The 25,418-nt window shown below is 41.9% G+C and overlaps 3 protein-coding genes across 6 annotated transcripts; 2 read left to right on the top strand and 1 right to left on the bottom strand.

Moving 5' to 3' along the window:
- The first annotated feature begins 799 nt into the window (after positions 1-799).
- Positions 800-14,084, top strand: taf1 (TAF1 RNA polymerase II, TATA box binding protein (TBP)-associated factor). 4 transcript variants are annotated; one of them, XM_028421468.1, is made up of 41 exons: positions 800-1,094; positions 1,662-1,776; positions 1,883-2,006; positions 2,092-2,208; positions 2,360-2,482; positions 2,671-2,915; positions 3,003-3,218; positions 3,316-3,558; positions 3,656-3,890; positions 4,004-4,108; positions 4,204-4,371; positions 4,492-4,619; positions 4,848-4,955; positions 5,115-5,288; positions 5,381-5,554; positions 5,648-5,752; positions 5,838-6,038; positions 6,118-6,259; positions 6,600-6,730; positions 6,812-6,892; positions 6,979-7,128; positions 7,231-7,350; positions 7,561-7,736; positions 7,817-8,049; positions 8,158-8,365; positions 8,819-8,990; positions 9,168-9,379; positions 9,461-9,569; positions 9,656-9,754; positions 9,841-10,018; positions 10,102-10,169; positions 10,275-10,397; positions 10,500-10,592; positions 10,685-10,769; positions 10,877-10,944; positions 11,213-11,329; positions 11,651-11,758; positions 11,946-12,041; positions 12,208-12,436; positions 12,516-12,687; positions 12,864-14,084. In XM_028421468.1, exons 2-41 carry the CDS (start codon positions 1,663-1,665, stop codon positions 13,084-13,086), a joined length of 5,973 nt encoding a protein of 1,990 aa, XP_028277269.1. In that variant the 5' UTR covers positions 800-1,094; position 1,662; the 3' UTR covers positions 13,087-14,084. The 4 variants fall into 4 exon arrangements, with proteins under 4 accessions (XP_028277269.1, XP_028277272.1, XP_028277270.1 ...); XM_028421471.1 differs by lacking the exon at positions 11,651-11,758; XM_028421469.1 differs by lacking the exon at positions 800-1,094 and having other exon boundaries at positions 1,663-1,776; positions 8,819-8,984.
- An 824-nt stretch (positions 14,085-14,908) lies between these two features.
- LOC114446550 (SLAIN motif-containing protein-like) lies at positions 14,909-16,928 on the bottom strand. Its single transcript, XM_028422197.1, has 7 exons — positions 16,534-16,928; positions 16,322-16,458; positions 16,170-16,238; positions 15,932-16,030; positions 15,571-15,852; positions 15,219-15,329; positions 14,909-15,132 (listed from the first exon to the last, which is right to left on the bottom strand). The coding sequence occupies exons 1-7, from the start codon at positions 16,926-16,928 to the stop codon at positions 14,909-14,911; spliced, it is 1,317 nt and encodes a 438-aa protein (XP_028277998.1).
- Positions 16,929-18,285: 1,357 nt separating this feature from the next.
- slc6a7 (solute carrier family 6 member 7) lies at positions 18,286-24,793 on the top strand. Its single transcript, XM_028421473.1, has 14 exons — positions 18,286-18,561; positions 19,390-19,621; positions 20,004-20,135; positions 20,737-20,947; positions 21,492-21,630; positions 21,747-21,881; positions 21,956-22,059; positions 22,146-22,270; positions 22,378-22,490; positions 22,578-22,715; positions 22,801-22,900; positions 23,106-23,224; positions 23,798-23,971; positions 24,102-24,793. Exons 1-14 carry the CDS (start codon positions 18,493-18,495, stop codon positions 24,270-24,272), a joined length of 1,962 nt encoding a protein of 653 aa, XP_028277274.1. The 5' UTR covers positions 18,286-18,492; the 3' UTR covers positions 24,273-24,793.
- The last annotated feature ends 625 nt before the right edge of the window (positions 24,794-25,418 follow it).

Below are 25,418 nucleotides of genomic sequence, written 5' to 3'. Positions count from 1 at the left end.
AACATAACTAGAAAAGGGCATTTCCTGAAGAAAATGCAAGTTTGATTGCTGCAGCTGAAGCATTGCTTTGAATGCTGACATGAAGGATTGTATGCCTCTGTGTGTCAGCCTGTCACCATGGTAACAGCAGAGGAGACCTCAAAAACCACTCCTACTTTGAGAGCCTGGATTGCAGAAACGATTCGGAATTAGAAAATTCTGAATATAAGTTTGATAGAGCATCATCTAATGAGCCTTTTAAGACTAAAATGGAGTCTGTAGCTTGAAATTTGCAGGAGGAAATACATTTGGTGGATGACACCGAAATTGCTTAATATTTGAAAAACTATGTTTTGAAAAAACTTGAAGTTGATCTGGAATGTCCTCTATGAGATGAGCATTTTGGTAGTTCAATGCCTGAAATCGGTCAATGTATGCGGAAGAATAAAAAAGAAGAAGAAGAAAAAGAGTGAATAACAAGAGTTTGATTGTTTAGCAACAACAGTACTCAAATTATATTTATTTTTAAAGAACATGAAGGTGACCCGGAATGTTCTCTGTGAGATGAACATTTTGATAGTTGAATGGCTGAAGATACGCTGCGCCAATAAAGTACGGAAGAAGGAGAAGAAGAAGAAGAAAGAGGGTGAATCTTGCAGCAATCAAACGAATGAGTAGGCAATCAACAAAATAGCTACTCGATCAATAACAGTTATTAATAAATACATTCGGTCCGTTTCGCTTATAACCCGCGTTTCAGTGAGTACCTGAACGCCTCACTCTATACATCCGGGTCATTCTTTCACACTCTGAGCGCCTCTGCTAGCTGGTCTGCAGGTCGCAGAAGTGTGATGCGCACCAACAAAAACAAACGTTTGCACCGAAATAAGTAGTTGTAAGATATTAAATTAATGTGTATTTTATATTAGTAAATAATGCAAACGTAGGTACAAAGTAATATGTTTAACTATACCGATACAAGGCAGCGCCTTTGAAGTTACTTTGGCTGGCTAGCTTACATTTGCTAACTTACTTAGCTACATATTAGCATTCGGTTCATAATATCAATCTGGATAATACCCAAGCCTGTAAAATCTGAAGAAAGCTTACGCAAGGTAAGTGTGTGTTTCATCAGGGAAATTTCGTATTCTATTCTTTTCTGTTTTACGAAGTTTGTCTTGATAGCCAACGTTATCAAATGTTATAAACACTAGTTTCATTGTGGCACTGCTAACATTAACTCGAGAAGCTTCATCTCAAACTTTGCAACAAAATAATATTATTGTTATAGATAGGAGTCGTAGCACTGTTTAACAATTCATTAAAACTAAAATAAATTACTTTAGCAAGGCCTTAGTGGATTGCAACGTTAATAAAACACCGCTAAACCTACCTGCTGTATTATTGCAGTGTATTACAGTGTTAACAGTAGGAAATGAAAGAAGACGAAGTGATATTTAGTTGGTATTTGTCTAATTCAGCTGTTTGATCATCCAGTTAGTAAGATTACTGATCTAATAATTAGATCTAATGAGATGACCGTGGGACTGAAAAGTTTTGTGTAATACTTCACTGAAACAACCCAAACATATTTGTATAGTTTTACTATACTTTAGCCAAGGATCACAGTGTTGCCAAAATTAAAAAGATGCTACTAGTGATTTCTCTGTTGACCATTTTAGGATGTCGGACTCGGACAGTGATGAAGACCAGGATCGCCCCTTTTCCCTCACTGGCTTTCTCTTCGGAAACATCAACGAAGATGGGCAATTAGAAGATGACAGTGTTCTAGATAATGTGTGTTTTAAAATATGTGTTCTTTCAGACACATTTGAAAGAATTTTTTAGTAGCATTATTACTTGAATATATCTGAAATGTTTTTGCTCTACCCCCCAACAACAGGAGTCCAAAAAGCATCTAGCTGGTTTGGGTACTCTGGGTCTGGGATCACTCATTACAGAGATCACTGCCAACGAGGATGAAGACAAGGAGGAAAACAGGGACTCCGGTAGCATGGATGCAGAGGGTGAGGGGAAATATATGAAGAAATTTGTTTGAGGATGTCCAAGGAAAAGAAAAAAAGTGACTTTTTTCAATTTTGCCTCATCCAGGTTGGGTGAAAAGCACTGATGATGCAGTTGATTATTCTGACATCAGTGAAGTTGCTGAGGATGAAACAAAGAAGTACCGTCAGGCCATGGGGTCTTTGCAGCCCAGCAGGAAAACAGGTGATTATCCTTTTTTAATTTTGTTATAATTTATGTTTTATTTGTGGGATGTAAGTAAAAAGCATAATGATGAATTCATTACAATGTCTTTGTATTTAATGTTATTAGTTTTGTTTTCCTTTCATCATGCTTTCAAACTTCTTAATCTTAGATGATGAGGATGATTATGATGCCGACTGTGAGGATATTGACTCAAAGCTCATGCCTCCTCCACCACCACCAAGTCTTCCTACACCTGCTAAGAAAGATGAAACTTCCACACAGAGTACAAATGGTAGACACATATTAACTTCTATTTAGTGCCTGTAGTGACATTTTGTCTGGCTTACTCTTCTCTTAAACAGAGGTGCAAATACATTCTCAAACTATTTGCGCATAGTTCAGCTATTTCAGATCACAAAATTCTGATGATTAAGTGTGTTTGTCTCTAATTCTTCTATTAACTGCTGCTTTCTCTCTTAGCTGTCGGAGAAGACGGTGATGGCATCATACTGCCCTCCATCATTGCTCCCTCATCTACTGGAGATAAGGTTGACTTTAGCAGCTCTTCAGACTCTGAGTCAGAAACTGATCGTCCCTGCCAGGGCTTGGGGGCTGGTGGGCCCCCAGACAGGCTTAACCTGCCACTTGCTGGTATCATGCAGAAAGATGCTGCCAAAGCATTGCCAAGTGTAACAGAACTCTTTCCAGAGTTTAGGCCTGGAAAGGTAACGATGCATTACAGGCATTGTGTTAGACTAAAATGTATCTTTAGGCATGCTAAATGCTGTCCTGTTTACTGGATGTACTTCTAGGTACTAAGATTTTTACGACTGTTTGGTCCTGGAAAAAACATGCCATCAGTTTGGAGGAGTGCCAGAAGGAAAAAGAAACGGAAACACAGAGACCCTCAGCCTGGGACACCTCCTCCAGAAGGAGAACCCGCAGAACAAAACCAAGAGAAAAAGTCTGGATGGATTTATGAATATGCCCCCGCTCCACCTCCGGAGCAGTGTCTTTCAGATGATGAGGTAAATCTTTCAGTGTTACAGATTATTTTTTGAAAAAAATCTGGTAATTGTGTGGTATCATATCCAGCACGTAATTGGTATTTTCCATTCTTTCCAGATAACCATGATGGCCCCAGTGGAATCAAAGTTCTCACAAACCTGTGGTGATGGTGACAAGGAGGCAGAGTCTCGACCTAAAGTAGCAGAATGGAGATATGGACCAGCACAGCTCTGGTATGATATGCTCGGTATCTCCGAAGATGGAAGCAATTTCACATATGGATTCAAGCTCAAGGAACAACTATCCAGTGAGCCTCAGATGCAAGATGCGCCCAAAGAAATAACAGAGACTTCTGAAGAGGTATTCGCCCACAGACATCTGTAGCCATGAGAGTTAAACTGTAGTGATTCTGTTCCTCATGCAGTTTATCTGTCTGTCTGTGTTTTTATGTTTGTAGGTCCAAATTCTTGAAAATAACAATGACAATGATATTACTAGTGATGATGATGCATATAGACAAGCACTGGAGAATGAGCTGTTCCTGATGGTCACTCAATTGCAATGGGAGGATGATATCATTTGGAATGGGGAGGACATAAAACACAAAGGCACCAAGACCCAGCGAGCAAGTCTGGCAGGATGGCTGCCCTCTAGCATGACCCGCAATGCCAATGCTTATAATGCACAGCAGGGTAAGATGCCAGGGAAAACACAGAAATTAGCCTTGTAGTATATATATTAACTGATCATGCTGTAATTTTTAGTGTGTTAAAACGAAATATACTAATCTTTTTTGATTTTACAGGTTTGACAAGAAGTAATTCCCAGCTAGTGCCACCCACGCCTCCACCTATGCCCAAAGCTCCTTCAATCTCTGGCAAAAGGGAGAAAAACAGCCATGACAATCAAGGTAAGACTATTATTTGGTTACAGAACCCTTTTTCCTCAGTCTAGTCTCTCATATTCGGTTTTCATCTTCATATGTTTTTATCTTTGTCTTTGTAGCCTCTCAAGAAGACGACTGTCCATGGTTTTCCATTTTTCCTATTGACAATGAAGAGCTGGTGTATGGACGCTGGGAAGACAACATTATCTGGGATGACCAGGAAATGGATCACTTGCTCATGCCACCTGTTCTTACGCTGGACCCAAATGATGAGAATATAATTTTAGGTATATTAAAACTGCAGCTTTTGTTCTGTGCTAAACTGGCATCTTGGCAACATAAACATTTTCTATTGTAGTCATTGTTGTATTGTATTTTGATAAATTGTGAGCTACTATATATTGTAGAAATTCCTGATGAAAAGGAGGAGAGAACCTCCCACTCACCATCAAAAGAGAATAAGAAGGAAACTGCAATCAAGAAGAGTCGTATCCTGCTGGGGAAGACTGGCGTGATAAAAGATGAGCCACAGCAGGTATGATGTCTCATCAAGGCAGGCAAATGAGCACTTTGTGGTTGTTGAAATGTGTCATATTATAGGCTATGCAGGTGAGTCAGTTCAAGAAACGGGTAAAATATATCTCAGATAAGATGGAAGAGGGCTTCATGTTGGACTAAATACTGTGTTTTTCAAATGTTAAAAAATTAGTTTGATAGACATTATTTTTTATTTTTACTGTAAAATATGCTTTTTTCGACACAGAACATGTCCCAACCAGAAGTGAAAGACCCTTGGAACCTTTCCAATGATGAGTTCTACTATCCTAAACAGCAGGGCCTGAGGGGAACCTTTGGTGGAAACATCATTCAGGTATGCAGTGGCCGAAAAACACATTTATGAATGTCATGTCAAGTTTTATAAGATCTTATCTGCACTGAGATGCTTTGAATTGTGAATTATACCAAGAATAGGATAGGATCACACTGTTACAGACTTGACTGTAAAATCTGAAGTTTTCTGTCCTTACAGCACTCCATCCCAGCACTGGAGCTAAGGCAACCATTCTTCCCCACACACATGGGGCCCATGAAGCTTCGCCAGTTCCATCGATCAAATCTGAAGAAATACTCCTTTGGAGCTTTGGCTCAGCCAGGTCCACATGCTGTTCAGCCACTGCTCAAACACATAAAGAAAAAGGCCAAGGTGATGCCTTGTTCAGAACATGCATTACTCCCCTATGAATTATACTTATATGATGTTAATGGCGCACTGTATGCTGTAATATTTTTATTTAGATGCGAGAGCAGGAACGGCAGGCATCAGGAGGAGGAGACATGTTCTTCATGCGAACCCCACAAGACTTGACAGGCAAAGATGGTGATCTGATCTTGGCAGAGTACAGTGAAGAATACGCTCCTCTCATCATGCAAGTGGGCATGGCTACTAAGATCAAAAACTATTACAAAAGGGTTAGTATAGTATCGGATTTCCACTTTAATTACTTAAGTCTTGTTGTATATCTTCATCTGCACATCCGTATTCACTGTTGCTGTATTTGTCAGAAACCTGGAAAAGATCCTGGAGCGCCTGACTGCAAATATGGAGAGACTGTGTACTGCCACACTTCCCCTTTTCTGGGTTCTCTGCATCCTGGACAGCTTCTCCAGGTCAGCACATGCACAGTTAAAGATTGAATACCTCACTGTTCTATTATGATGACAAATTGTATAATGATATGCCCCTTCCTTTTAGGCATTTGAAAACAACCTCTTCCGAAGTCCAATCTACCTACATAAGATGAAAGAGACAGATTTCTTGGTCATAAGAACGCGACATGGCTACTACATTAGAGAGATTGTAGATATTTTTGTGGTTGGTCAGGAATGCCCTTTGTTTGAAGTTCCAGGACCAAACTCCAAACGGGCCAATACACATATCAGGGATTTCCTGCAGGTTTGTTTATTTACAATACTTTACCCAGAAACCTAAGCTGTAGTCACAAATACTCACTGGTTACATCTGTATTTTGCAGGTATTCATTTACCGCTTGTTCTGGAAGAGCAAGGATCGCCCCCGGAGAATCCGCATGGAGGATATAAAGAAAGCTTTTCCCTCACACTCTGAGAGCAGCATCAGAAAACGGCTTAAACTCTGTGCTGACTTCAAACGTACAGGTAGACTTCATTCATTTCTTTGTATCCACCATTTGTTGTTATTGTCTTTTGGACTAAAGAGACACAGTTGTGTTTGAGTTTGAGGGCAGTGTTTAGGCAATAAGGAGATTGTGTGCAGGTTGAAGCAGTTTGTGTATACCTTGAATTGACAGACAGGAATCTGAGCAGGAAAACAGCTTTTTACACCTATGGATTTTACCATAGAGGTAAGACATAGTGTAAGGACAGCATACGGAAACAGAGGATAATTGTTTGTTAATACCATGTCTATAATAACACATGCGTTAATAAAGAAAACATTGCTGTGAGTGAAATTCACTGTGGCTTGTACTCGTGCCAGGAATGGACTCTAACTGGTGGGTGCTGAAGCCTGACTTCAGGTTGCCCACAGAGGAAGAGATCAGGGCCATGGTGTCTCCAGAGCAGTGCTGCGCCTACTACAGCATGCTAGTGGCAGAGCAAAGACTCAAGGTAACCGTTTCTGCCTCCAGATAACTACAGAAAGTAAGTATTGTGTCTGCTATTTCACCACAAGTTATTTAACCCTTTCAGGATGCTGGATATGGAGAGAAATCCTTCTTTGCTCCAGAGGAGGAGAATGAGGAGGACTTCCAAATGAAGATTGATGATGAGGTATTAATTCAAGGGCAGCCTCATAATGAAGTTGTTCAGAAAGACATGTGGGTCACGTTGTACTGGTTTTGTCATGTTTTGTCTAGGTGCGAACAGCTCCTTGGAACACAACACGAGCATTTATATCTGCCATGAAGGGAAAGTGCCTGCTGGAGGTTACAGGTGTGGCTGATCCTACAGGCTGTGGAGAAGGCTTCTCCTATGTGAAAGTGCCAAACAAACCCACTCAGCAAAAGGTCAGAGTGAAATAAATATCTCCTACCTTAGTCTTACTTGCTGTAGGTTTGATGCTACATATTTGTGAAATGGGTGAAACTGGTTCTTTGTTTTTGTTTTAGGATGACAAAGAGCCACAGCCTGCCAAGAAGACAGTGACAGGGACAGATGCTGATCTAAGGAGGCTGTCACTGAAGAATGCCAAGCAGTTGCTGCGCAAGTTTGGTGTTCCAGAGGAGGAGGTAAGAACAGGGTCACATACAAGCACTTGTAAATGACAAAGAGCGTTTTCAAGCATAATGCAATCTTCCTCCCTTTCTTATTTTTCTTTTGTCATTAATTTATCATTCATATTACTCTTCAGAGATTTACTAAGGGTGACCAGAAAAGGCTTACTTTATCGATGGGTTTTATTTGTCACATATTAAAGTGATCATTTTTTTGTGCGTTAGATCAAGAAACTCTCACGTTGGGAGGTTATTGACGTGGTGAGGACCATGTCCACAGAGCAGGCACGCTCAGGCGAGGGACCCATGAGCAAGTTTGCTAGGGGTTCTCGCTTTTCTGTCGCTGAACACCAGGAGCGCTACAAGGAAGAGTGCCAGAGGATTTTTGACCTGCAGAACAAGTGAGACTCTCATTGAGCTTCATATATGTAGTTTTAAGATTCTACCTGTACACAGCTTGAATTTTCTTTCTTCACTACAGAGTGTTGGAGTCGACAGAGGTGCTCTCTACAGACACAGACAGCAGCTCAGCAGAGGATAGTGACTTTGAGGAGATGGGTAAAAACATAGAGAACATGCTGCAGAACAAGAAAACCAGTTCCCAGCTTTCCCGTGAAAGGGAAGAGCAAGAGAGGAAGGAGCTTCAGAGGATGCTCATGGGTGAGGAGAGTGATCGTGACAACAAGGGACGCAAGGAGCGGCGCAAAGGCCTGTGTAAGCATGCATTGCTAATGCTATCATGGTACACAGGGGACACGTGTCAGCTGGGATGTGAATATCAAAGGAAGGTCTAATGGTGCTTTATGTCTTTTTACTTTATAGCCAGTTCCTTGTCCACCAGCTCTCACAAAGATGACGACACATCTTCTGTTACCAGCTTGAACTCCTCGGCTACAGGAAGGCGACTAAAGATCTATCGCACCTTCAGGGATGAGGATGGCAAGGAATATGTCCGCTGCGAGACAGTGCGCAAAGCTTCAGTCATCGATGCCTACACCAGGATCAGGACCACCAAGGATGATGAATTTATGTGAGTTTATGCAATCAAATCCTCATTTTGATTGGTGACAACATTTGTCTGCACATTTTTTAACAAATGAACACTATTTTATATTGAGTAGGAAGCAATTACAGTGATTCTCATCTCGTCTGCAGTTAATATGCCAATTAGTCAGATCTGGCTGCTCACACCACACCTCATGCATACATTACAGTTAATTCCAGCATCAGTTATCTGTTCTTGTCAAATCGGTGAGTGTTTTTGTACAATGTGGTGAAAGTGTTACATATTAACAGTGTAACCAGAAGGTCAGCCTGATGCTGCTATCCTCCATAGTGGACATGGATGGAGCTCATTAAAGACAAAGACAGAGCCTTCCTATCATAATTAGGTGTTGGGTGCTACAATATTAGATCTATACCATCAACACTAATGAATAAGTGAATGTTAAATAGCTTGTCTTGTGGATCTTTTTGGCTGCAGACGCAAGTTTGCCCTCTTTGATGAGCAGCACAGAGAGGAGATGAGGAAGGAGCGCCGACGTATTCAGGAGCAGCTGAGAAGGCTGAAGAGAAACCAAGAGAAAGACAAGATCAAAGGACCGCCAGAGAAGAAGACCAAGAAGGTTAAAGAGAGACCAGACCTCAAGGTAAAAGTAAGCTTGCTCATTCAGTATTATTCTCTCTCTCTCTTTTTCCTCACCACCTTTTTGTTAATGTGCTTTTTTTGCTGTAGATGGTTTGTAAATTAGTATAATTTTTCTTTCTGCATCATTATTATATAGCTCAGGTATATATTGTCGTGTTCCTTAATGTTTGCCTCTTTTCCCTAGTTAAAGTGTGGCGCATGTGGAGCCATCGGTCACATGAGAACCAACAAGTTCTGCCCACTCTACTATCAAACAAATGCCCCACCGTCTAACCCAGTCGCAATGACGGAGGAGCAAGAGGAGGAGCTGGAAAAGACTGTCATCCACAATGACAACGAGGAACTGATCAAGGTGGAGGGTACTAAGATTGTGCTGGGCAAACAGCTCATTGAAAGGTAGGGGTTTGTCCTTTTTTTGGAGGGAAGTCTAAGCCACCAAGATACAGTTGAAATAAATGTCTAACCTATTTCTCACAGTGCTGATGAGGTGCGTAGAAAATCTTTAGTGCTGAAGTTCCCCAAACAACAGCTGCCACCAAAGAAGAAGAGACGTGTAGGCAGTGCAGTCCATTGTGACTACCTCAATGTAAGCTTTGTTTTACAGCTTGTTGTAACACTTTGTCCAGTGAGAGTCTCTTTGGATGATGTTTTACACCATTATTGTTTTGACAGAAACCACACAAGGCCATCCATCGCAGACGCACTGACCCCATGGTGACTTTATCCTCTGTGCTTGAAAGCATCATCAACGATATGCGGGATCACCCTAATGTAAGATTCGTTAGACCACAGTCCACAGTATTTATTATCACTTCTCTGCAGCCTTAACTTTTACTACCTTTACTTCTTTATTGTAGACATACCCGTTTCACACACCAGTCAATGCTAAGGTTGTGAAGGACTACTACAAGATTATCACTCGGCCCATGGATCTGCAGACACTGAGAGAGAATGTACGCAAACGGGCGTACCCATCAAGAGAGGAGTTCCGTGAAGCAGTGGAGCTTATTGTCAAAAACAGTGCCACCTACAATGGTTAAGTTTCACTGTCTATGCATGTAGAGAAGTAACTCGGGTCTTGCTGTTTCAGTTTGATGAGATGTGTTTTTGTCCACCAGGAGCAAAACATCCAATAACACAGGTTGCACAGTCCATGCTAGACCTGTGCGATACTAAATTGAAAGAGGTTAGTCAATGTCAACGATTTACAATTTTTATTCCCACAAATACTCCCACACAGATATTCCCACACCTAAATGTCCATGTTAAACTTTTTTATCTGTGTGTGCAGAAGGAGGACAGGCTAGTGAGGTTAGAGAAAGCCATTAATCCTCTGCTGGATGATGATGATCAGGTGGCCTTTTCCTTCATCTTGGACAACATTGTGACCCAGAAAATGATGGCGGTTCCTGATGTAAGTCACCTTTTTTTAGTCTTTCTGTAGTCAGTTGGAAAAAGTGTAAAAAAAAAATATGATCTGACTGTTGTTGTTGTTTTTTTTCTTATTTTTTAAAAGTCTTGGCCATTTCACCATCCTGTCAACAAAAAGTTTGTACCTGACTATTATAAGGTCATTGTAAACCCTATGGATCTGGAGACCATCCGCAAGGTAATGGGATTTCTGTTTTTTATGTAAATATAATAAGCATGTAAGTAAATAAGCCTCTAAACTCTCCTCCTGTCTATTTGGTTGTTTAACAGAACATCTCGAAACATAAATACCAGAACCGAGATGCATTCCTCTCAGATGTCAGTCTTATCCACGCCAACAGCATCAAGTACAATGGTAAATATTTTTTATAACTTCTACCGTGACTTCTACAAGGTGCATACCCTCATAATATAGATATGTAAAATGGTGTTAAAGTGTTATTGTTTTTGTCTCTGCAACAGGCCCAGACAGTCCTTACACCAAGACAGCCTTGGACATTGTCAATGTGTGCAAGCAGACCTTGGCAGAGGTATATAGAGATAAAACTCTTGGTTCAGTCTTTATTAAAACAAAGAGAAGGGTGTTTTTTGTTGTATTAATCAGATCACTTGTAACTGAATCTAATGACACGCACACATCCATGTGGTTAAGTAATAACCAGCTGTGTATCACTCATGAGGTGCTATATATTCATCATAGTTTGACATTAAAATTCAGTCCACAGTTATTATAACTATTGTGGTTTTATGAGAAAAATACTAATACTAACCAGTGCCGTAATAATCACCTGTTTTCAGTATGATGAGCACTTGACGCAGTTGGAGAAGGACATCTCCACAGCTAAAGAGGCAGCTCTCGATGCAGCTGACTTAGAGAGCCTGGACCCAATGACACCTGGGCCATACACACCGCAGGTAAGAAAGCTTCCAGACCTCTGTTTTTATTCACTAGCATGTAAAGGGTGTAAACTATAGGTTATATAGTGTTTACAACAACATAATGTAGTCTTGTGCAGTAGCTTCCTTGCCACACCTTGTATTGCTCCTCCTGCTCTTAGTATTTCTTCACTTGTTCTTGGCACTAACTCTGCTTTCCAGACTTTTACGTTCCACTTTTCTGTAATGTAGTTTCCTCACTGTAGTGTCTTCTTTCTTCCTACCTGTTGTTCTGCCTCGCTCCTGACCTTTTGTCCTGTCTCACCATTTGTGTGTGCCGCTCTGTGTGGTGTTGGCCAGCCTGCTGATCTGTTTGACAGTGGGGCTTCAGGGAGTCTGCCCAGAGAGCCCAGCAGCCTTTTCTCTGAGGGACCTCTAGTGGTTGCTCCAGAGAAGAGAGGGGGGCAGGTATGGAGAGAGACAGAAACAAGGCTTGCAAAACTTACGCCACCTCTCTATCCTCTCTATCCTCAGATTATCCAGCTTTATTAGGCACTTTTGATGTACATAATATATATATAAAAATTGTTTGGTACAGAAGAACACCACAGCATGGTTTTTGAGGGTTCTTTGACTTTTTCATTCTGCCTTTTAGGGACGACACAGCAGAAGACCTGGAGAAGAAGAGTCAGATGTTGACATCGAAGGCTTTGAGGAGGAAGATGATGGCAAACCCAAGACTCCTGCTCCGGTAAGAAAGACCTGTTTATTCATGTCAAGTCAAACAAATACCCATGAAATGCCACCTGGCAGCAGTGCATCTGTTGAAGCAGTGATCAGATGTACTTTAAATTCAGGCCAGGGAGTTAAAATAAAGAGAATATTTATTTCCTGTTTCCTCTGACCTGTGTTTCTAGGCAGAGGATGCAGAGGGAGATCTTGAGGACGAAGATGATGAAGAAGAGTTGTTGTTGCCTCCTCGCCGACGGCTGCATGACCAGGAGGAAGAGGAGGAGGAAGAAGAAGAGGAGGGAGAACACGGACGATCGAACCGCCCTGCCCAAGCCAGCGTGCTTTATCAGGACTTGCTCATGTCTGACGGAGAGGATGATGCCAGTGAAGAGGAGGGTGATAACCCGTTCTCTGGTAAGTCTTATTTATACTAGACACTCTGCTATTTTTACATCACAGTGCGTTAAATGTTTGCATTCCATGTCCCATCCAGCCATACATTTGTCAGAGAGCGGCAGTGACTCTGACAGAGAGTTGGATGTGCGACCTGCACCTCCACGGAGAACTCAAGAGACGGCCCGTATGGGCATGGAGCAGGACGAGAGCATGATGTCATATGAAGGGGACGGGCCTGATGAGCCAAACATGGAAGACAGTAATGTCAGGTACAACAGACATCTCTACTCCATCATAGTATTAAAGAATGCAGATGATTTTAATTGAAAATATTTTTCTGTGTTACTCCACAATAAAAATAATTTCAATGGTGTCATCACAATCTTATCTGCATTTGTGAACCACAGCTTGTGCTTATCTGGGTGTCCTTTCTCGTTTGTCTCAGTTATGGCAGCTATGAGGAGACAGAGAGTCAGAGTCAGATGCAGCCATCAAGCATGGGAAACGGAGAAGAATATGGCATCAGCGAGGAGGAGGAGGAAGATGAAGAAGATGAATCGCGGAGGAGGGGCCCAGCTGTGCTTTCTCAGGTCCATCTCAGTGAAGACACAGAGAGCGAGGAGTTCATCTCTATCGGGGGAGACAGCGACATGGACTCAGACAATTAGCATCATGAAACCATTGTTTGTAAAGACCCGTTTCAAAACTGAAAAATTATGATTTCTCTGGTAAATATGTACATTGTTTTTAGTTTGTAAATGATTGTTAAAGTTTATATCTTCTTCATTTAAATCTGCTGTACCCCCAAAGTACAAAACTGCACATTGTAAATTTGCTTTTTTAACGTTCGAACTGCCCTGTTTAGCTGACTGTTGTGGAGAACAGTTCAAAGATGGCGAACACTGCTGCCAGGAAGTGGAAGATGATGCTTCAGTTTTATTTCCTGTTGTAAAGTCATCAGTGTTTTCAGCTGTAGTGGTCACAGAAGATGAAAACATCACTGTTGGCTCCTGGTTTCTCCTGAACGAAGCACGCATGGAAATGTATTCCTGCCTTAAACCTGGAAAATACAGAGTAAAGTTCACACTGTTCTTCTCTGAGTTCGCAGTTTATAAAAGATACTGTAATTCTATACTCACTGGCTTCTTGTAGTCAGGCCATGATGTGGACATCTGTGATGTCCTGCAGTTTGTAGTTTGTGGTCATGGAGTCATGTGAGACGCTCAGCTTACTGTCATCTGTGCACACAACATTGTTCACCATGATGTATCTTAACATGGAAGTGAATGTTTTGTACTGTTTTAACTTGGTTATATCCTACACTCAGAAACACTCATTTCTGTTTCTACCCCATTGTTGGCTTAAAGAATAAACACACTGAAGATAAACAAAGGGCTCTCTTTAAAACACTCCCAAATTTTATATTACCAACAACAGCCAAGTTGCAGCTTCTTCCCAGATACAGTTTAATTCTGATTAAGACTTTCTGATCAGCTGGGACCCTGTGTGGAAATGGATCAGGATGCATTATCTGTAAAACCTGTAGGTTTACTTTTTTGTTCACTTTGCAGCAACATAACAGATGAAAAGAAACTGTCTATACACCTCCACAACCTCCAATCACACATGGCCTTAAATTATGCTTCAAGAGGGATAGACATCCTTGTTCTCTCAACTCAATGAGTCAATTTAGAGTACACTGCAATGACAACATAGAGCAGATTTAGAACTTTCATGGATTATAATGTTCATTTATTTCAACATTTTCAAATAATCTTCGATCTTTAAAACAGAAATACTTCCATGACAATCTTTGCTTTTATCTCCATCCTTCACTTGTTAACTGCACACACAGGACATCTTTAGTCACTCTTTGCAACATATAGGCCTCTTATGTGACCCACTAGACTCGGAAATAATACAAACAATAGCCTAGTATGACAGACTGAAGCCTTTTCTGGCCATTTCAAAAACTTCAATATTTTACGTGTGTGTGTGTGTGTGTGTGTACCATTGGTGCAATACATTTTTAAACATTTTTAAGTATTAGGAGGGAGACACACCAAACCCACACCTCTGTATCCTGGCAACGATACTTACCTATTACACACAGAGATCACCTATGATGGCACACTGCACACTTCCTGTTGCAACAGCTCAGCAGATAAACTGCTCGTTCTGTAACTGACATTTGAAAGCACTTCCACCTTCAGTGCATTTTATATTTCAACGTTCATGCTTCTGTCTGGTTGTGCTTACAACATAACCAGCTGCATGTTGATATATTCAAGCTGTTTCAGAGGAAGATGACGCAGATCTCATCTAATAGAATCTGCACATACATTTGCCCAGAGAAATATACATATAATATATAATATAATAATTACTTAATTAATAATTAGTCTAAAGTGCTGAAGAGATTATTAAGTCCATCAAATATTTCACCAGTTCTTTGAAATTCTTGTGTTCTATTATCACTTGTGAACAGTTTCACCGCAGACTGGATGGTGCATTTCTGATCCAAGCTACATTAGCTTGCCTCTCTGGTGAAGCAGAAACTTGTCCATGAACAGACAGGTAACCCTGTGGAGGGTGAGGGATCCTGTGGGGGCTGAGGGACTGAGACCTCTGCAGCCTCCTCATGGCTGCTGTCCGGATGTTAGAGTTCAGAGATGTAGACCAGCAGCCTGACTGCAGTCTGGTAGATAATACACCTGGGAAATAATGAAACTGATGCAGTTAGATGCAGTTAAAGATATTTGTATTTTTTTTAGGAGTGAATAAATGGAATAAATCGTACTGGAAGTGCTTTGTCCAGTAGGTTGGCAATCATCAGCTTCTAAACTTCGGCTGTTTCTAACAGCCTGGAGGGTGCGGAGGCTGGTCCGCAAAGGGGACCTTGTCCTGCCTGCTGCAAACATGTGGGACAGGGTCACAGGGTTAGTGGAGAACCTGCTAATGTACCGAGAGGTAACTGTATACAGTATAATGACCTGAGGAACAATTATAATAAGCAGAAAGACGTGTAAAAGAAATGCACACAAAAAAGTGTTCTGCAGAACAGAAAGGTCGTCAGGAAGTAAACATGTTACAAAGAATCCCATCCTTGTAAAATTGTCACATACAGATGTAACATTGTGCAAGCTGAGTACCTTGACTCTGGGCCAGTCTGAGCAGCTTGAATTGGGTGACTTGTTGGTGAAGTCTGGTCAGTTTAGGACTCTGGCAGCCCTGTTTAGCTGACTGTTGTGGAGAACAGTTCAAAGATGGCGAACACTGCTGCCAGGAAGTGGAAGATGATGCTTCAGTTTTATTTCCTGTTGTAAAGTCATCAGTGTTTTCAGCTGTAGTGGTCACAGAAGATGAAAACATCACTGTTGGCTCCTGGTTTCTCCTGAACGAAGCAGGCATGGAAATGTATTCCTGCCTTAAACCTGGAAAATACAGAGTAAAGTTCACACTGTTCTTCTCTGAGTTCGCAGTTTATAAAAGATACTGTAATTCTATACTCACTGGCTTCTTGTAGTCGGGCCATGATGTGGACATCTGTGATGTCCTGCAGTTTGTAGTTTGTGGTCATGGAGTCATGTGAGACGCTCAGCTTACTGTTATCTGTGCACATCAATAATACCATATATGGCATAAAAGAGGCTCAAAGTAGTCAATGAATGCAACAATTAAACTGTATTTACAAATCATTTTTGCTCCATTAAACAGGGTTACAAAGTATTTAATGTCTTAATGATATTACCCAAACTGTCTGAGGCATCCTGTGCTGTGTTCAAGTCCACAGACACACTGTCAGCGTTATGGTGTGATCCTGACAATACACGGAGATTAAACTTAGCATGCCCTTTAGAAAAATGTAAAATATTTGCTTGATGATGAGTACTGTTGATGTACTTTGATCCAGCATATTTATCAGGATATGACGTGCAGCCTCCATCTCAGGACTGGGGTTATCGAGGACATGTCGACACCATCTGAGAGCAGACTCCTTTTTCTCTACAGATGACTGTTTTGTTGGGCACTCATACAACCTGCAGGCAGCAACAATAAGATGTATCCATCATCGCCCCTTACACACTGACCTGAAATGCAAAGATGGCCCTTACCAGCTTTCTTCATCCTGCTTATCATCCTCTATTTCAAGAGCCTCCACCAGGTCCAGAGTGGACTCTTCGTCCTCCGAGTCCTCACTGTCCTCACTGTCCCCGAGGTCGTTTTCAGGGTTATATCTGTACAGCGTCCTGCCTGTTGTGCAGTGAGGCACAGGTGAATCACACCCAGACTTCAAACTGTCCAGTCTTCTTCTAGCATCCATAGCAAATGACTGACTGCTACAGCCGTTGACTCTCATTGGTTCAGCATTGCTCCAGATGTTTTCCAGCCACATGCCTTTCACCTCACTGAGGAGAGAATGATGGTTTACACCCGTGTCAAAGTCCACTGCTGGATTGTTGCAGAAGTACGGCCTCCAGTCGCTCTTCACTTGGTCTTGGAATTCCATTGTCTCAGCGAGATCCACAGACCTGTTTCCAAGCTGTCAATCCTCCATAATGATGATATCAACTGATGGATGAATCTTGATTTGAAACAACCAGACTCTTTAAAGTTCTGCACTAACAGCACCTGCAGCTTCACTCTGCCTTCTTTTGACCCAGATTTATTGAGTGGGGCACAGACACTCAACAGATTGGATGGATTAAGAAAAGCATCATGAGCTTATGTGGATTTAAGAGTCCACGAGTTGCTCCTAAGAAGGAAAAGGAGCCACTCAACATCACACCAACACTACACTACACTACATGTGTTATCGGAGTCAAATAGTGTGTCACAACACAGCACCTTTCCTTCTTCTGTGTATGTATTACACCGTACTGCTGCTTTTCTTTGGTTCTCGTACACTGCTGTTGCTGAATGTTGTGGTTAACTTTCATTACCTGACTCATTCTTGTCACTAGAGGAAGTCAAGAAGTGTGCTCACATAGTGTTTCTCTCCATCCTGCACGCAGAGGCCGATCAAGAGTAGAGTTATAGTATAGAATTCTATAGATATATTCCACACAGCCTCTGTATTCTGCAGACCACTCTGCCTCTGTCTCCTTATTAACACATCACTCGCCTCTGCCCTGCAGGAAGAATGAATGAATCAGACAAATTCATCAGCATGATCTATCAGACTACAGCAATAAGTGTGTTATAAAACCATGCACATACAGAAAATGCAATGTAATAATCATCCTTTCATTATAACTTTTTAAAGTCACAAATCATATAAACAGACTACCTGCACGGCTGCAGGGGTTAACATTAACCTTCATATAAGGCAAGCAGCCATCATCTACAGCATCGTACAGTAATTATGGTCTACGACCCCTGTCCCACAGTCAAAACATCACATACAAAATGTCGTGGAACAGAAACAAGATATTGATATAATTTTATTGTCCTGTCGTTTTAAGGCTACGCCAACAGAAGGCGCTGCAGGTGCGGCGTCCTACCTCCCACGCCCTCAAGAAGTAGTTCCAGAACTTAACTCAGACTGGGATCACCTTTGTTGTCTCTCTCATGACAGAAATAAAATTTTGTTTTTCCCCACACATAGCCTACTATATATTAGTTTTGGGTGTCAGATTATTTATAGGCCTAATGGTTGGAGGGGCCCCCTGTGGATTGTTTTGCCTGGGGCCTGTCCCAGGTCGATGTGTGTGTATGTTGCCTTGACACCACAACACATCCCTGAGCGAACCCTGCCCTGCGTTAGAGGAGGAGGATGAAGGGGGAGGAGGAGGAGGAGGAGGAGCGTTCTCTTCCTCCGGCTCCGTGCTGCACCTGCGCCCTGCCTCCCCGCTCTTCACCTCGCCGCCCACCGGCCTGCTTCCTTATCGTCATCGCTCATGTCTCCCCGCTGTCTGACTCTCCGAACTCCGTAACTCTTCAGCCGCCTCCTAACCTACAGCAACATGGTGTACTTCTCCTCTTTAGAGCACTTGACGATCGTATAAAATGTAAAGTTAAAAATCGATCAGTCAAACAGTGAAAGCAGCACCTCTGTCTGCCAGACGGGGGAAATGCAGCAGGAAAGCGGCAAAGCAGCGCCGGGCAGCCCCGGTGGAGCCGCCGGCGTCAGCGCAGCGCAGGTAAGAGCAGATACCTGTTATCCCCCTTTCTGTGTCAACATCAGACACCACTTTAACACGTTAGCCTTTAAAGGCAGCATAGAAACTCATGTAGGAGTATTTGAATGTATTCCGAGCAGCGCAGTTCCTGTTAGCGGAGATAAAGCGGCTGTAGGTGAAGCGGTCCAACCGGTCCGTCCACATACTCCCAGCGCTCTCTTCACGCTGGCTCAGATAAAGCCCGGGCCTCTGTGATCTCTGCACAGATGTGTTTACTCAAACTTTTCTCAAAGTTTTCACATCACAGATACAGACGTGCAACACACTTATCTTCCCATTTCTCTTTTTTGTATTTTTTTTTACTCTGAATGACATTTCAGAGGACCCCTCCACCCTAGCGCTGCTTTGAAGATCTTAATCATTTCAGTTGAAAATAAATACACAGCAGCTGATCTGTTTGTTGTGATGTAATAATGGCCATAAACTTTTTTCTTGTTCATTTCGAACCTTCAGGATGAAAACACATTTGTGTGGCTCATCCATCAGGGGTCATATTTAAATGTGGCATCACAGGTTTGCATTATGTGGAAAACCTTATTTTTGACTTGTTATTGTTATTCTTTGAGTTTTTAGTGACACTATGGACACTGTATGTGTTGCAGTTGTGTAAAGCAGAAGCTCTGCTGTTATCTCTGTCTGACTTCCTCTTTGACATCAGATGATAGTTCCTCTGTTGTTAAAAGGTGATGGCCAGCAGGAAGGAAGAAAGGAGGAGCACAGACAAAAAATAAAAACATACACACGTCACGTCCAAATTGATCCGATAATCATCTTTCTTTGTTTATTTAGAATTCAGCTCATTCGAATGGACACACTGTCACCCAAAACGGGTACAATCCATCAACTACGCCCTCACCTCAGCTGGAATCTCGAGCCCAGAGTCCTGCACCAATACCAACACCAACTGTCCAGAGGGAGCAGTGGGGTGGAAAGCATGAGTTCCTGCTCTCTTGTATTGGATATTGCGTGGGACTGGGGAATGTTTGGCGGTTCCCTTACCTTTGTTATCGCAATGGAGGAGGTGAGTGGTCTGCAAGCTGAGCCTCACATGCTTTAAATGCCTGTGTGTGTGTGTCCAGAATGATTTGTTACACTCATATGGGCATGAGGCACTCTTTGCCCTGCCTTTGGGTGTGCACTGTCTTCCTGATGGTGCCGACTTATTTCAGTCCAGAGCTCCATGGCAGTCTCTGGAACACAAAGCATTTACTAATCCTGTTTTCCCTCCATCCCACTGCAGACATGTGGTCTGCTTTTGTATCCCAGCTTTACGCACCATGTATTTAACTGAAATCAGTTCATGTTGGTGCTTGACTAGCACCTGTAGAGCAGCAGTATAAGATAACCTGCCTCTACAGGTCGACCCCGCCCTTTCTGAAGCTGACCCTTTGTAATCCTTACAGGTGTGTTCCTCATCCCTTACTTCATCATGCTCTTTGTCACGGGCGTTCCGCTCTTCCTCATGGAGTTGAGTTTAGGCCAGTATGGTGCAGCTGGCCCGATCACAGTGTGGAAGTGCTGTCCTCTTCTTAAAGGTAACCACTTCCTTTTCTCATCCTTTGTAGTCCAGCAATCACACACTGACGTAACACAACCTTCAAAGCTTATAGGTGTAATTATATCAGTATTAAATATATCTAATTACAGCATCCAGTGTGAACCTTTAGCAAAACTTTCGGCTGATCTCTAAAAGGCACCAGTCAATCCAGACTGACAGAGTAGTGCAGAAAAATAACCGGCTGCTGACTCACATCGCTTTGCCACCTCACTCCTACACGTCATGTGGCTCACCCTGAAATTCCTGACAGATCTGCAACTCTGGGGCTAAATATAAACATCTGATAGAGAAAGATAAAAAAAAAATCCAGAAGCTGTCTCAGAGTCATGGGTCCATTGTTTGTATTTTAAAGTAGAAATGCCAGCAGCAAGTGAATTGAGACAAAGTTCCTCCCAACATTATACAAGGAAGTGCACAGTTCCTGGAAAGCTATGAGGAGTTCACTAAATTGACATGTTGTTTTGTACAGCTAACACTTTATTTAAGTTTATAGCTAAATGAAAATGATCTACCTGACACTGAGCTTCAAACAACAAGATGCTAATGCTCTCTCTTTGTTTTTTGTTTTTTTAATGTAGGTATTGGGATTGGGATGCTTTGTGTGTCCATGTTGGTGTGTCTTTACTATAATGTCATCATAGCATGGACATTTTACTACCTGGGCAGCTCATTCCAGAGCCCCCTGCCCTGGTCATGTGATGCTGTAGCCAATGCTGGTATCTGTGGTAATAGCACCACAGGCAACAGCTCCAATGGAAAAACACTCAGCCCCACAGAAATCTTCTGGAAGTGAGTGAAGAAAATAAGTCACCTAAAATGTTATATTATCTTTGTTGAAAATGCACCGTGCCCTTAATGCTGTCTTACACCTTATTTGCTTTTCTATTCAGAAAAGAATGAATACACTTTTCATTCCCTTATGACAGACTTGTAAACTGTTAGCATGACACACACACAATCCTTGTTCAAATAACTGTTGTTTATGGCACTTTGAACCTCAGCTAATATGACTGAGGACTTTCTGCCAACACCATCTATTATTATTATTATTATATTATAATAAATAACAAACATTGACATTACACGCATATCAGCAAAACATCTGTACAGCTGCCAGTGATGTTGCTGCTTAATTATTATGGGCCTTATGAGCCTCACTGGGCTGATGTTATTTGAGTCCTTTTGCACTAAATTTCAGTGAAAGACGATGTAAAATAAAATGGTGTCACAGTCATTTTAAATCCAGCCTAGTGTCAAGACATTGTTGATTTTGTCTCAGCAAAGGTGTGGTATTATGTGCCCTCTTAATCCTTTGACCCTGTGTGTCTCGTAGTGAGCGTGTGCTGGGTGTAGTACACAGTGAGGGCCTTCATGACCCGGGTCCTGTGAGGTGGCAATTGGCTCTGTGCCTCCTGGCAGCTTGGATTATCATCTTTCTGTGTATGCTCAAGGGCATCCGGAGCTCTGGCAAGGTGAGTCAGCACAATGTTTTTATTGTCAACTTAACTCCCCCTTCCAAAGAAAACATGTATGCACTGTATTCGCTGGCTTATGTCAGTGGCCTAATGTGTTTTGTCTGTGTTTTCAGGTGGTTTATGTGACAGCCACCTTTCCATACTTTGTGCTCATTGTTTTGATCATCAGAGGAGCCACACTGGAGGGCTCTCGTCAGGGTGTTGCTTTCTACCTCACACCAGACTGGAGCCGCTTAGCTAATGCACAGGTACATCTGCTGCTTTAAAAAAACATATCTAACCACAGATGTTTTCATTGCTTAAAGCATATATCTGTCTGCAGGTGTGGAATGATGCAGCCTCACAGATCTTCTACTCGTTAGGGATCGGAGTTGGAGGGTTGCTTTCTATGGCCTCTTATAATAAGTTTGACAACAATGTCATCCGGTGAGTTTGCCCTCTGCTCTGCTGCAGTTTGTTTTTTTAGTCATGGTGCCACCTGTCTCTAAATCACACTTTTTCGTTGATCTCAGGGACACACTGATCATCACCACAGGAAACTGCAGCACCAGCTTCTTTGCAGGATTTGCTATATTCTCTATCCTGGGTCACATGGCTTGGAGGAAGGGTGTACCTGTAGGACAGGTGGCTGATACAGGTACATATTTTGTTGCTCAGTAATCCTGTGGATCTAATTCTAGTTAATAAGGGTTCATGAACCATTTAACTTTTATCTGTTTTGCTTTTTTTTTTTTACACCTTCAGGTCCTGGGTTGGCTTTTGTTGCTTACCCAGAAGCCCTTGCTCTGCTACCAGGGTCAGTGTTCTGGTCCATTCTGTTCTTCCTCATGCTCTTTATGCTGGGGGTGGATACGCTGGTAAGGCCACACACTAATGTTAATACACAAGGAGCAGTATAAACATATGAGTCCACCTGCACCACACTCTGCTGTGTGTCCTCACAGTTTGGCAACATGGAGGGCATCACTACGGCCGTACTGGATGAGTTTCCACATCTCAGAGAGAACACTCTGCACAAGTCCTTATTCCTGGGCACTCTGTGTTTTTGCTTCTACCTGATGGGCCTCCTGTTAGTGACTAATGTGAGTGTGTCTTTCTGAATGTAATGAAGTGCATCTTTTTGTATGGTCAGACTCACATTCCCTCGTGCTCCCTTTGTCTTCATAGGGAGGGATTTACTGGTTCACTCTCATTGACTCCTTCAGCACTAGTTTTGGCCTCATCATCATCACCCTCTTCATGTGTCTTGGCATCTCCTTCTTCTATGGTATTCCATCTCACATCCCTGACCCTCCATGTCATTCTTCTGTATGACAAACCTGAATTGCAGTGATGCAAAAATCCACCCCTTTAATTCATTTCACATTTTGTAGTTCTGATCATATTATTTTTTTTATTTTCTGTCATTCTGAAAGTACACATGTTTCCAGGGTTCTAACCTGCCTGCACCTCTTACTGTATCTTTCTGTTAGGAGTGAACCAGTTTTGTCAGGACATTATTGACATGATCCGCCACTGCCCTCCCTGGTGCAGCAAAGTGCTGCTTTATTTCAAAGCATGCTGGGTGTTCTTCACTCCGTTTCTTCTGCTGGTGAGTACAGTGATGTCAGTAGATGCAGGTGTAATGTGACAAACGTATGGGTTACCCATGGTTAGAATGGCATGTAAATAGATACATAACATAGTTTTAGAATATAAACAAAACCTACTGTTACGCTAAATCATAAATTGTTGCAACAATCCATATTACATCATTCCCTCTAATATTTCTGCTGCTCTTCTTTGCACGTTGCCTGAAGCAGAGTTACCTGTTACGGGCTACTTGATACATTCACTTGATGCTACCTGTATTATTCCAATGAAAAGGGTAATGTGATGAGGGGTGAAACACTTTACAGGCCTAGGTTTAAAAAAAAATACCTCATTAAAATAACTGGATGGTTCGTATCACAAACCATCAGGCAAAAATAACATAACTCATCCAGCTCTGCAGTAGACGAACATACTGAAATCTTGACCCCGCTGAATAATTGAAGAGGTGAAACTGACATTCAATCTGACGTCCCGTCCTCTGCAGCATTTCCAAGCCAGCCTTCTTCAGTGGCCTTTGTTGACATGAACTGCTCCTGTACTCACTGTGTGTCTTTCCTTGTTGTGACTGTAGTTCATTCTGACCTACATCTTCATTGAGATGTACAACACCTCGCTCCACTACGGCTCTTATGTGTATCCACGGTGGGGTAAGGCGCTGGGTGTGTGCATGGGTGCAACCTGCTGTCTACAGATCCTCATTTGGGCCATTGTAGCTATCAGCAAAGAAACTGGAACACTGAAAGACGTCAGTATCACCACTCTGATATCCTGTTACACCTCTGCCGTACTGATTCTGTTTAAGTATATAACTTTAGTAAATAAAATGAGTTGTGCTGGTTTGTGACCGTGCCTGGCTTTGTCTTTTGTTTTTGCAGCGTTTCCAGAAATCAATTCGACCTCTGAATTCCTGGAGGGTGAATAATTTGAACAGCCCAGAGAGAGTGGAGGAGCGTATGGAACCTGAGAGAGTAGATGCTCCGTTCACGGTCACCCTCACCGACATGGACTTTACTGCGATGACGTGGGAGGTGGGGAGCCAGGCGTAATGGAACAGAGAGAAACGAGCAAACTATGTTGGAAAGAGACAGAGGAATTTATTATTTTGTTATTGCCCCAGCCAGGCTCTGGTGGCTGTGTCTGATTGGACTGTTTCCTGCAGGGCAGTGTGGATTAATTTATATTGTTGTATATGAATAGTATTTTTTAACATTTTTTTTTACAATGCATAGAATGTAAGGTTACAAAGATTAGGTTTGGACTATCGTCATGAGCTTTCAATGTACCTGCTGCTGGTCTTTTATGTAAATACTGATCTTATTTATAGTCTTAGTTGCTCTTAGTGAATTTTCACTCTCAGCTGCCAGCAGCAACAAAAGGTTTTATCATCCTTCCACATCACTGGAGGAGTGTCCCCAAATCATCAACCTGCCCGCTGTCTGACGACACATCTGCTGTGACTGAAATACTTTTAATCCGTTTTTGAGGGGGAATTATTAAATTATTGCTTATTGGGGAATTATTTCTAGAATAAATCAATAATAAATAAAAAAAGAACTTGCCAAATGTACTGTTTGTACATACATGAGAACAGTGACTCATTCACTTTCTCAGGATACTAATGTTGCTGTTTCATCTTAAAAAAAAACAAAGAAAAAGAGAAGTCTGTATCTTTACTGGAACTTTGCTTTGACAGGCCTTCATTGTCAGTTTTTCCCTCTGCCTGTCATTAGCAGAATCTCCTCATTAGGCCCCTGTTATATAATTGGTTAAATGTGGAGGGGCCTCTGTGTTCATATGTATTCCCATGAGGACATAATCATTGTAATGGTTGATGACATTCATTCAACTTTATGACAAACATCACTCAGAGCTGGTTGCCTGGAGAATAGACAAAATAATTCTATTGTAAAAATGTTACTTGAAAATGACATAATTAAGTAAAATTATTATAAATTATTATTATTTAAAAATTATTGGGAATAAGGAAAAAATGTAAACTGAGTAGACCTGTATATAACCCAAATCCGCTTAGTTAAATTTTAAGTTGGCTTCCTTTAGAACTGCATTCTGTAGGTATACAAGGACATTAAAACTGAGGCAGCTTTCTCATTGTTATATGTGAATTTGGCCACTAGAGGGCAATGTTTGCATAATAAGTAGAATGGAGGTTTTGGCCGCATATAAAAGTTCTC

Source organism: Parambassis ranga, chromosome 14 (assembly GCF_900634625.1).
Source record: "Parambassis ranga chromosome 14, fParRan2.1, whole genome shotgun sequence".
Lineage (NCBI taxonomy): Eukaryota > Metazoa > Chordata > Actinopteri > Ambassidae > Parambassis > Parambassis ranga.
The sequence above is the reverse complement of the archived record's forward strand: the minus strand, read 5'-3'. Positions and strand labels throughout refer to the sequence as shown.